Source organism: Squalius cephalus (genome assembly GCF_949319135.1).
Source record: "Squalius cephalus genome assembly, chromosome: 11".
Lineage (NCBI taxonomy): Eukaryota > Metazoa > Chordata > Actinopteri > Cypriniformes > Leuciscidae > Squalius > Squalius cephalus.
This window is the reverse complement of record NC_137132.1, coordinates 32717040-32729208: the sequence shown is the minus strand read 5'-3', so window position 1 is coordinate 32729208 and position 12169 is coordinate 32717040. Positions and strand designations below refer to the sequence as shown.

At 40.1% G+C, this 12169-nt stretch overlaps 1 protein-coding gene across 1 annotated transcript in view; it reads left to right on the top strand.

Annotated features, from left to right (window-relative positions):
• atg16l2 (ATG16 autophagy related 16-like 2) overlaps positions 1-12169 on the top strand; it is a 44154-nt gene that overhangs the window by 21194 nt on the left and 10791 nt on the right. The window contains exons 15-16 of the mRNA XM_079885897.1: positions 8288-8437; positions 9200-9247. Of these exons, the coding sequence (XP_079742023.1) occupies positions 8288-8437; positions 9200-9247 (198 nt within the window). The remainder of the gene's footprint in view (positions 1-8287; positions 8438-9199; positions 9248-12169) is intronic.

Sequence of the window (12169 nt, the reverse complement as noted above, 5' to 3'; positions counted from 1 at the left end):
GTTAGATGGCAGCAAAGACTGTCTTTATGAGTGAGTCAGTAGCAAAGAGTTTTATATTGAAAGGACGAAACAAGGTTGTAAACAATAAGACGCAACTTACAAATGCATTGCATATCTGAGGTCTAAAAACTAAAAACTAAAAACTCTTAAAACTACGTTCTGTGACACAAGAACAGTAGTATTTGTAAAAGGATGGTGGTTTGCTGGTCCACCATGACACTCGCTGTGAGAAATGCTGCAAGCGGAGTGATACAAGCGGTGAAACAAGGTCGAATATCACATGGCTGGAAAAGGCTCTCAGCCAATCAGAATTGAGAACCTCAACGAATCGTTGTAAATAATATAATGTAATGTAATGTAATGTAATATATTATATTATAATATAAGGGTTTTTTGCACACATGTGTTTTCAGTTATATATTTACAGTATATACTTATATTTAGAATTATTTATATTTAGTGAATCATGATTTATTCGTGAAAATGTTCATACGCAGATTTCACGCTCAAATTTGTGCACACGTGTATGCTCTCCCTTTCTCATAACGCCACAATATTGTGACTCAAAAAGCACATCAACACTGCAATCGAGCAGCACTTTGTGACTCAACATGACAAAACCACATTGCTCATTATAATCAGTGGTCTACTCTGAAAGTGACGTGACGTCTAGTCATAACATAGACATTACATGCAAAACATGACAGGAGACAAACTTGTCCACAACAACAAATATTACTCTCAATGACAAAAACACAAGAATAGAATAGTTTTTTCATGCACTGGTTATTTTGGGCTATTTTGCTTCCATTTTGTCATTGTCAGACAAGTAGATTTATATATTTAAGTGTTTATTTAACTACGCTTTATCACTTTGCATCTGTAGATTTCTATTACAAAACATTTCTTAGTTTTAGGTTTACTCAAAGTTTTTTTTTTCTCCTGCACTGAGCCAGAACTCACTTACACCAGACTTTCCAGTTTTATTCATATCCATATTCTGAAGGTTTTTGTAGCAGGATTTCTTCATGTATCATTCGCCTGATTTATCTAACACATTATTCCTAAAAACACAGAGATCCTTTTTTTTTTCTGGCTGTGTACACAATTTCATGATTTATAAAGTGATAAAAAGAGATAGCCTATCCAAAATCCCTCTAAAAAAAAAAAAAATCCTAAATGTCAATGAAATGAAACTAATTTTGAAACTGGCTTTACCCAATGTTCAGATTTTTGTTCTGGAAAAGAATGCAAATTAGTGCATTTTTAAACATAACATTTCAGCAAATTTGTAACGCTTAAAAATTGTCTTAATGTACTGTGATTATTCAACTGGGTAAGGCGATATCTATTATTTAAAATCTGACCCTTGTTGTGTCTTGACTTAAACAACAACAGCAAACAGGTGTCTTTGATTCATTACAATGATGCCGTAACAACAGCTTACATCATTCGCTACTAAATATTAATGTTGTTGCATAAATCTTATGTCACACTGGAGCTGGTCGGGTTTTCTTAAACAAGGCTGCTTTGAAAATCACCTTGTAGCGGTTGAAGCAACCCTGTAATAATAATACAGAGTATTTATTGCATAACCCTCGTTATTCAGCATCTCAGTGGGTTTCGATTGCTCGGACTGGCTAAGAAATGTAAAATAATAGCACCAAGGATGTCAGTCCAGCAAAGCTGTGCTCTCACAAAGCCTCACGGCGAGCGTAATTCACGAAACTTACAAATATAGATGACGCCACAGAGGTAGAAAAAGATCCATTATTTACACCATGTCTCAGTCCTTGACATCTCTCATTCACTCCCAGCAACCACAGCTTTCAGCTGCCAAGGAGCCGACGGCTCGCTCGTCTCCTAGCAACTGTCAGCCCACATAATTGTTTCTCCTCTCATCTTGTTGTAATGGGATTTGTGCAATATTATGACATTTGCGTTTTTCTCCATGCAATGCTTTGACCCTTTTTTAATCTTTTGGAGAGAAGATTTACTTTCAAGTGGCAATTTAATGACAGACGTGTTCAAACATCTCTTGTATAAAATGCATGCAGATGCAAGATCGCATGCCGCTTTAAGAGGCAATAAACACTAATGCCTGTCTCTGCTATTGAAATTCAAATCATTGTCTTGTGCAAGCGCTCAGAAAGATGAGGCTCCTCTGGTTTACTGAGCGACACCCCAGATGTCTTATATGTTAAAAAGCCTTGAGATTCCAAATCTTTCTCCTTATCCTTGTCCAAATGATAATTGGTTAGAATATAAAAGGAAAGAGCAGACTATGACCTCAGGCTGCACATCTGCAGTCGCCTCTCTTGTCTTATTAAGTCCATCACTCATAGTGTAATGAGACAAACTATCATGACATCAGTTTGCTTAAACTCGATGGAGAGCCGCAGTTGACAGATTTCAGACTTTCAGATGCGCCTTCAGCATCATGGTGCTTGTCCTAATATGCAGTACGCAAATAATATGAGGCCAGATGGCAATAATGACAACTAGTGGCACTTTTCCCAAACAGGAAACGCTGTGGTGTCTTTTAAAAGACACAAATGCCATGTTTTTGTGCTGATTCAAATGAGTAAGTGAAAAGAAATGAGCTACTTCATGAATAATATAAATAAAAAAAACCTGGATGCTGCGTTAATTGCGTTCCCTTTCAGTCAGTCGCGTTCAATGTTACGTCAGAATGGAACTGACAAATTGGTTTCTCGTCTGAGAGCCTAATCACCTTTGAGTGTAAACTTAACGAGCCAATGCATATTGGCGTGCGATATTTGCACCGCGCACCCCACTCCGCGGGTATAAATACGGAAGCGTGTGCAATCGCACATTCAGCTTTTCGCTTCGGAGCCGAGCGCTGAGCGCCGAGCAGCTGATCCTGCCCCTCTGGTCCCACTTGTATGGTCTCTGGGAGCCTGGCTAGCGCTCTCCAGCCCATCTCGCTGGCTCATGCGATTCAGTTTGCCCAGCATCCCCCCAAGTTTAGGGGAATTCACTTCACCTCCGTGCTGTCTTACGGGCAGAAATTGCAGACCTTCTGGAGAAGGATGCGATAGAGTCGGTCCTTCCAGCCAATATGAAGTCAAGGTTCTACAGCCCCTACTTCATTGTACCCAAGAATGGCAGTGGGTTACGGCCAATCTTGGACCTGCGAGTTTTGAATTGGGCCCTTCTCAAGCTCCCGTTCAAAATTTCTAACGCAGAAACGCATTTTCGAATGCATTCGTCCCCGAGATTGGTTTGCAGCAATCAACTTGAAGGACGTGTACTTTCATGTCTCGATTTTCCCTTGACACAGACCGTTCAACATTCAACGGGCATGCAGCTTCGGGTGTTTGGACGGGGCCCCGACTGCATTGGCACATCAACTGCCTCGAGTTGCTAGCAGTACGGCTTGCGCTGGGCCACTTCAAACAGCTGCTTCTAGGCAAGCATGTACTGATCTTACACAGGTAGACCTGTTTGCCTCTCCGGACACGTCCCACTGCCGGTTGTTTTACTCCCTGACCGAGGGGACCATCAGCACAGATGCACTGGCACACAGCTGGCCCCGGGGTCTACTCAAGTATGCGATTCCCCCAGTGAGCCTACTCGCAGAGACATTGAGTTTTCCTGTAGCTCAAACAGTATAGTGTTGGCGCTTGCAACGCCAAGGTCATGGGTTAAGAACTGATAAGAATGTAAATGTGTACCTTGAAATGCTTTGGATAAAAGCGTCTGCTAAATGTGTAAATGTACAAATGTAAATGTACATTGTGCAAAGTCAGGGAGGATGAAGAGCAGGTCTTGCTGTCTACGCCCTGCTGGCCCAACCGGACCTGATTCCCAGAACTCATGCTCCTCGCAACAGCCGCTCCCTGGTGCATTCCTCTGAGGATGGACCTGCTTTCTCAGAGATGGGGCACTCTATGGCACTAAATACAAATACCGCGTCCAGACCTCTGGAACCTCCACGTGTGGTTTCTGAACGGGACATGGAGGACCTAGGTGACCTACCCCTAGTAGGGATGTGTACCGAAACCCGGTATTAAACCGGCCCCGTTGCTGAATTATGAAAGACCGTTGTATCGATAAGCTCGGACGTTTTGTACTGGAGAAATTAATACACTTACTATTTATTATTGCTATAAAGACGTTATCTTGCAAATTTTATCTCGCCAGGCATTTCTATTTATAATAATAATATTAAACCATTTGTGTGATGCATTTTTGCTATTCGTAGTTCAGAAGAGAGAGAGAAATATCTCTCATGCGGAGCCACAGCGCGCACAACACAACTTCTGCTTAATGAGTGACGATGGAGGACAGAACTAAACATTCAAATGTATGGTTAGTGGTTACACTTTAGATCTGTGATGATAATCTAATTTTATTTTAGATTTAGATTTTGGCTTCCAATGATTATAAAAAGAAGATATTTGAGGTTAAACCATTAAAAACTATAGCCGCATTCTGTCTAGCGCAACTTCCTACCTTTCACAGCAGTGTACTGTAATTTCTCCCTGAAACTGCAACGAGACAAGCAAATTATACTTTGGGTTTTGTGTGCGGCGCGCGTCTAAACGATCAAATATACACAAAAATATGTAAAAATGACCTGCTTGGAGATTCACATAAAAACAGTTTATTCAATTTCACACAGTTTTTGTCTAAAATGGACGTGAATATTTGGGAGAAAATATGGTGCATCAGTAGCACTCGGTCTTAAAGGGGAAGCAGTCTAATAAACCTGCCTACGATTGTGCGATTAATGCGAATCAAACAACAAAAGGCAAAGAGAAAATCCCTCACAGCTATGGCATGAATAACTAGCTTTAATAAGAATTAATCTATCTATGATCAACTATGCAGATTTTATACTTTATTAGATTTATTTTTAGGCCATATTACTTACCTGAACATTAATATTAGTAGACCTTCCTGAAATGAAAGCACTGTGTATATAATTTGTATCTTTGTTTTTGCATATCGTGTATGTATATCCTATGTATATAAAACACAAATAAATCCTGATAAATAGATGTTTTATTCGTTTTGTTAAAGCATTACCTTTTCTTTTGCCATAGATATACATTTTTTTATAACAAAAATAACCGATAAGAATACCGTTAAAGTACCCGATCGATAAGCAGTATCGTAAGAGTAGTAATACCGTTAAAACCTTAACTATACCCATCCCTAACCCCCAGCGGTAGTCGACACCATCATCATTTGGAGCGAAGGTTGTCTCCCTCCACCCTGAAAGTGTATGTTGCCGCTATTGCCGCACATCATGATGCAGTAGATGGTAAATCTGTGGGGAAGCATGACCTGATCATCAGGTTCCTGAGAGGCTAGATCCCTCACCTTATACCTTCTTGGGACCTCTCCTTGGTGCTAACAGCCTTGCTGAGAGCGCCCTTCGAACCATTGCAGTCAGCAGAGCTTAAGATCTTGTCGTTAAAGATGGCGCTCCTGACTGCTTTGGCATCTGTGAAGAAGGTAGAGGACCTGCAGGCATTCTTGATTGACGAATCGTGCCTGGAATTTGTGCCCGGCCAACTCTCACTTTATCCCTAGACCCCGGCCAGGATACGTGCCCAAGGTTCCCACCATTCCTTTCAGGGACCAGGTGTTGAACCTGCAAGCGCTGCCCTTGTAGGAAGCAGACCCAGTACCAAACCCAGGGCGAGCCATCGCTGACAGATATATGTAGAGCTGCGGGCTGAGCGACACCCAACACATTTGCCAGATTTTATAATATTCATGTAGAGCCAGTGTCCTCCCGTATACTCGCCTCAAGTAGCCAGTAAACACCGGGGGATCCCTACAGCGATCCCATATGTATATCCTTCTGCGGGATGGCTCCCCTGTCTCCTCTGTGTCTTTTCCTTGGCAGACCCCGCTCTGCCATCTCTGCCAGTATTGACTCCCCCCTAACTAGGCCAGAGCTACCTCAGAGACCTTCATTATGTAGCACTGCCCTAATGGCCAGTCCATATATGTAACTTCCACATGTCGCCTCCCTACGGGTAGGATGTGGTCTCGATAGAATTCCTTTCTCGTTGGAAAAGGCACGCTTTCCGGTGTTAACCAATAGTCTCACTGAATGGGTCTGAAAGAATAGCAGTGATCGATCTTCTCTGCATAAAGCCCTGTCCCATCTTCCACCCCAGTAGGTCAGATTCAACTTTATTGTCATTGTGCAGAGTACAAGTACAGGGCCAATGAAACACAGTTAGCATCTGACCAGAAGTGCAAACAGTAAATATATAAATTAATAAATCTAAACATATGTATAAAATAACATATTATAGGAGCGCAAAATATAGGATATACAGGTGCAGAGACCAGCTCAATGCAGTTGTCTAAACAACTGCGGAGGGGAATCAGGTGGCTTACGCGGAGCGCTGGAAGGGGCAGCAATGGTGGCGCTTTGGTAGGGATCCCAATTTGTCAGTTCTGTTCTGACATAACGTTGAATGTAACTGACTGAAAGGGAACGTCTCAGTTACATATGTAACCCTTGTTCCCTGAAGGAGCGAAAGGAGACGTTATGTCCCGTCGCCACAATTGCTGCACCACCGCTGAGCGGCCAGGTCATCAGCTCGGCTCCTCAGGGAAAACCTGAATGTGCGATTGCACATGCTTCCGTATTTACGTGCATTGGCTCGTTTAGTTTACACCAGGGTTTCTCAAACTCGGTCCTGGAGGGCCACTGTCCTGCACAGTTTAGCTCCAACCCTGATCAAACACACCTAGCTGTGAGTTTCTAGTGATCCTGAAGACATTGATTAGCTTGCTCAGGTGTGTTTGATCAGGGTTGGAGCTAAACTGTGCAGGACAGTGGCCCTCCAGGACCGAGTTTGAGAAACCCTGGTTTACACTCAAAGATTATTGGGCTCTCAGACGAGATCCCAATTCGTCAGTTCCGTTCTGACGTAACGTGTCCGAGGGTTACATACCTAACTGAGACATTTTTTAACTTGTTAAAAAGCAAATAGAAATCACAGAAATGATTGCGCTATTTTTCCATCCCTATAAAAAGGTGGCTGCCTCTTACAGAACATTAAAAATATAACAACTTTTAATTGAAGACATTAGCTACTTTACAAATGCTGCTCTAATTACATTAATTATTTTTAACATGTTAAACAGCAAATAGTAATCACAGAATTAATAAAATAAAATAAATAAAAGTACAGTTCAGTTTTGAATTGGATTTTCGGGGTTACTTGTCAAGGGTATGTAAACTTTGAAAATGATTTATTTGTGTAAATTGAGTTATTATTTTGCCCTCTGGACTATGTGTTAACATTTTGTGAAACAGCTTGTTCAGGACAGTATTAAAAAAATGAACATGCCATTTTATTATACCTCTTATTTTGTTACCCTGCAAGTGGTATGCAAACTTATTTAAAGGGTACATAACATGCACAGTTTCACCTAATCTCATGTTAATCTTGAGTACCTATAGAGTAGTAGTGCATCCTTAATATCTCAAAAAAGTGTTTAGTTTTATTAAATTTATAAAAGAAAAATACAGCTTTCCGATTCTCTCCGGAAAAAGCCGAGGTCCTGGAGGCGGAGCTATAGAGTCAAGCGGTAGTGCTTGATTTCCAGCAAAAGACAGAAATCTGATCCAGTTGTACTTACATGAATGGGGTCTTTTATCACTGGGACCACTCCACGTTTTAATAGCAAACGATTTGCAAATCCAGCGTCGACCTGAGCCTTGTTAATAAAACATTCGTCACTGAAATGGCCAGAACACACAACCGCACTTCCTACACTCCGTTGCTGCCCCGGAAAAACAAACGGCATCCACTGTTCCTGTAACACTGGGTTCTTTGGAAAGCTGGACACGGTAAGCTTTCCCTCACATCCAAAAACACACTTTTTTGGAGACATTCTTCCTTTTGAAGCGCGCGGTCTCGTTCTCCTCTGGTCGACGTGTGCGCGGGCGCGCTTTTCCGAGAGAAATGCTCATATAAGGAGTTCCACTCTAGTCTACGTCATTAGATCCACGATAAAAAAAAACCCAGCCGAAACTTGTACCAACCCGGAAGTAAGATTTTCAGCACAGAAATTCTCCGTTATTCGTCCAAAATATTTTTTTAAAACTTTGCCCATGTTTAACATGAGAATCCATCTCTTTAACACTGTAAACAACTCTGAATACATGAAACACCATGGTACCCCCCCTTTAATTAAAAAAATTGTTATGTTTACTGGGTTTAATTATAAGTTGCACTAAAATATAATGAAATTTGGTAAATGAATCCATGTCTGTATTCCGTAGGGCAGCGACCTGCACGCAGGAAGTGCCTCTTCAGGGCATAGGGACATCATTGGACCTCTGCCCTAACCACAGGCAGTTGCTCAGCTGCTCCCGGGACGACATCCTGCAGCTGGTTGACCTGAGAAAGAGTAACGACAGGGTGGCCTTCAGGTAGAAACACACATCTGAGACGAGGTTGCGCACAGGTGGCTTTTTTTAAGTGCATACCACACACAGAACTGAAAAATATTTTATTCATAGTTAAAATGAACACTGTCTGAGTCCCAAATACAGTTAAACCTGCATGTAGCGAGCAAATAAAACCCCCACCAGTTAGTGAATAAGTCAAGTCAGCTTTATTTACTGTATATAGCGCTTTTTACAACACAGATTGTTTCAAAGCAGCTTACAGGACTAAATTACATTTTAAAATAAGTTAAAATATTTCATAATATTACCTCTTTTCAATGGTAGTGTATATGATATTTTATATATACTGTATATGACAGATGACTTCTAAATACATATACAAATTCAGCTTTACAATAAAAATGTTTTTTAATCTGGAATAAGAAACTGCCTTCTTTTAAAGCCACTGCAATTACTTTGAAATAGACTCACAATACTCGTTTAAGTTCCAAGAGAGAAAAAAATGAATTGGTTATTTAAAGCATGAATATTCAATACCCTGATACAGCTGTGGCTGCCACAGTCCTTTCAGCATTATCCTTTGTTTAAAAGCAAGTCAAAATGCAATTACAAGGATATAACTTGGCAATTACTAGTTTTATATACAGAACATGGCCGGAAGCATCTAAAAAGTATGTTTACTGTATATAAAGCTGAATGTGCTTTATTCGTGATTCGTTTTGTTGTTCAATTTACAAAACATTCAATCATTTTTTATTTTTTTGCTTGTCTTTGTTGTTTCAGAGCAGAGGGCTTCAAATGTGGAAGTGACAGCACCAAGGCCATCTTCAGGTGAGTGACATCAAAAATGACGGTATGAGCCGTCGCTAACCATCTATCAATATGCGCAGTAATAGGACATGTCTGTGCTATGTCTCATTCGAGATGGCATGCGTTGTGATGCTTACAACCCCTGAAACGTACCACTGTGCTGTCGAGCGCTTCTGGCATCTACACCAACCCTGACTTTTTTTCTTGGTCGTTGGAGAGGTCATGTGGATTTACACATAGATGGAAAATCCAATCCTGGTACCGTAATGAACGGGGAAAGACTCTGACCCTCTGAGTAAAGATAGCTGCTGAGATGGATTTCATTTGTTAGTCTTGTCACTTTCCAGTTTCAGCAGGACTCATATCTTATTTTCTCTCAGGTAAAAATCTGGATGATTCTGGCTCTGTTGTTGCATAATATTTTCAAGTGAATCTCACAAAACTTGTGAAGGTGATATTCCACCTCAAAATGAAAATATAAAAATATACATTTTACATGAAAATTAAGCCTATTTAAGATTACTGTAGTCTAAGGAAAAATATATAATTATATTATAGATTATATTAATTATAATATTATGGACACTATGGTTTAAACATTTAAATGTTCGATTTAATTATCAAAAAATACAAGAAAACTGTAATATTGTGAAAAATTACTATTCAAAATAACTGTTTTCTGTTTGAATAATTTTAAATGTAATTTAATTCTGTGGTGCAAAGCTGAATTTGCAGCATCATTACTCACTTAAAATTACTCACAATAAAACACTTACGACAGACGCTTCCCTCAACCTATCACCCCCGGCCTGAGATGTGGAAACTGTGGGTTTGGCCCCTGAGGGACATCAACATACTTTGATCTCTTAAAAAATAGGTTTTTGAGACCATCCTAAACTCTAGAGTACCCAAGTCAAGTCAATTCACCTTTATTTATATAGCGCTTTTTACAATACAGATTGTTTCAAAGCAGCTTTACAGAGATAACGGGAAAATAATGCAACAAGGTTTGTTTCCAGAAGAAAATATAATCACAGTCCAGCTTAAGTTCAGTGATGATTGAGACTCTAGTTGACATAATCTCTGCTGACACTTCAGGGATGCGTTGTGGTCTTGTCTAGGCACAGGTCCGCCATCTGATCTGGATACGACAGTTAACCTCAGATATTACAGTTTACCGTTAATTGGATATTACAGTTAACCTCGGAATAAACAGAACGACTAAAATTAGCTTAGATGCCATTCTTTTTATGATGTAACGAGTACATCAGGTGTTATAGGACGTGTTCCCAGTTCCAGCTGACCTAATCTATGCAGCCTAATAAACTTTACACCTTTAAGTAGAGAGTATTCACTCATGATTCAGGCAGCATTACAGGTCAGAAGTCAAATTGGATTGGAACAATCAGAATATTATCCAGTTCCATCTGGTTGAAGATCAGAGTCATGCCGGGATTGAGACGGGTTTGTTGAGGATCAGTGCCGATGGCTGTCGTGTCGATGAGGCCTTCACAGGGGAGAGTCTAGTTGACACAATCTCTGCTGACACTTCAGGGATGCGTTGTGGTCGTGTCCAGGCGCAGGTCCTTCATCTAGTCTGGATACGACCCGGATCCGGCTGACTACATCATGCGTTGTGGTCGTGTCTAGGAGCAGGTCCTCCATCTGCTCTGGATTTGGCCCGGATCCAGCTGATTACAGTAAACCTCAGAACGAGCAGAAAGACTAACATTAGCGTAGATGTCATTCTTCTTATGATGTAACGAGTACATCGGGTGTTATAGGAAGTGTTTACAGAAGAACCATCTGGTTACAAAAGAAGGATAGATCTTAATTTATTATTATTTCTCCTCAGATATTCGGTTCCTTAAAGGAGAAGTTCACTTTTAAAATGAAAATTCTGTCATCATATACTCACCCTCATGTTGTTTCAAAGCTGTATGAATTTCTTTCTTCTGCTGAACAGAAAGGAAGATATTTAGAAGAATATCAGTAACCAGACAGTTTTTGGGTCCCAATGACTTCCATAGTAGGAAAAAAAAATACTATGGAAGTCATTGGGACCCAAAAACTGTCTGGTTACTGATATTCTTCTAAATATCTTCCTTTCTGTTCAGCAGAAGAAATAAATTCATACAGGTTTGAAACAACATGAGGGTGAGTATATGATGACAGAATTTTCATTTTAAAAGTGAACTTCTCCTTTAAGGCCAAATGGCTTGTGCTTGTGATTACTTCATGACCTTATGCATCAGGCATTTTCCTTAGGGCGGCTAATAAAATGACAAAACCACACAAAAACTTTAAAATTAAAATTAAAACAGAAAATATAAAAATAAAATGTAATTCAAAATATTAACCCCCTGAGGTCGGCAATCACGCCGGCGTGATCTGCTCGTTTTTTTATATATCAGTGCAAAATACTCTGTTGATTTTGATTTTACATACTTGTATTGTACATCATTCAAAACTGTTAAATGTCTTCTTTTATTTGTGTACACTCATAATAAAAACAAAATGTTGTGTTTTTCGTAAAACAAAGAAAATAAACATGATGCGCGTTCTGCCGTCTCTCTCAATGTGAAACTCATTCTGAAACGCGACAGAAAATGACCTGTAACTCAGCGAATGTTTGTCACACAGACTTGAAACGCATGTCTATACAACGCTTGGAATCTCTATTTTTAAAGTATGTAAATTATATAAAAAACAAATATTCTATTTTTAAGTAATCCATACGAAAGCAGCGGCATGTACAGTTTCTCAAACGCGTCCTCATTAAATTTAATTTGAACACGCCTACGAGCGCACGAGCGATTGACATGCAAATTATCCATGCGGAGAAACGCAGACCTGTAAACGCCCTCATCACCTCAAAACAAAGAAGCAGAGACTTCGTAACTTACTCCTTTTCATCGCGTTTGGACGACTGTAAGCTGTGCT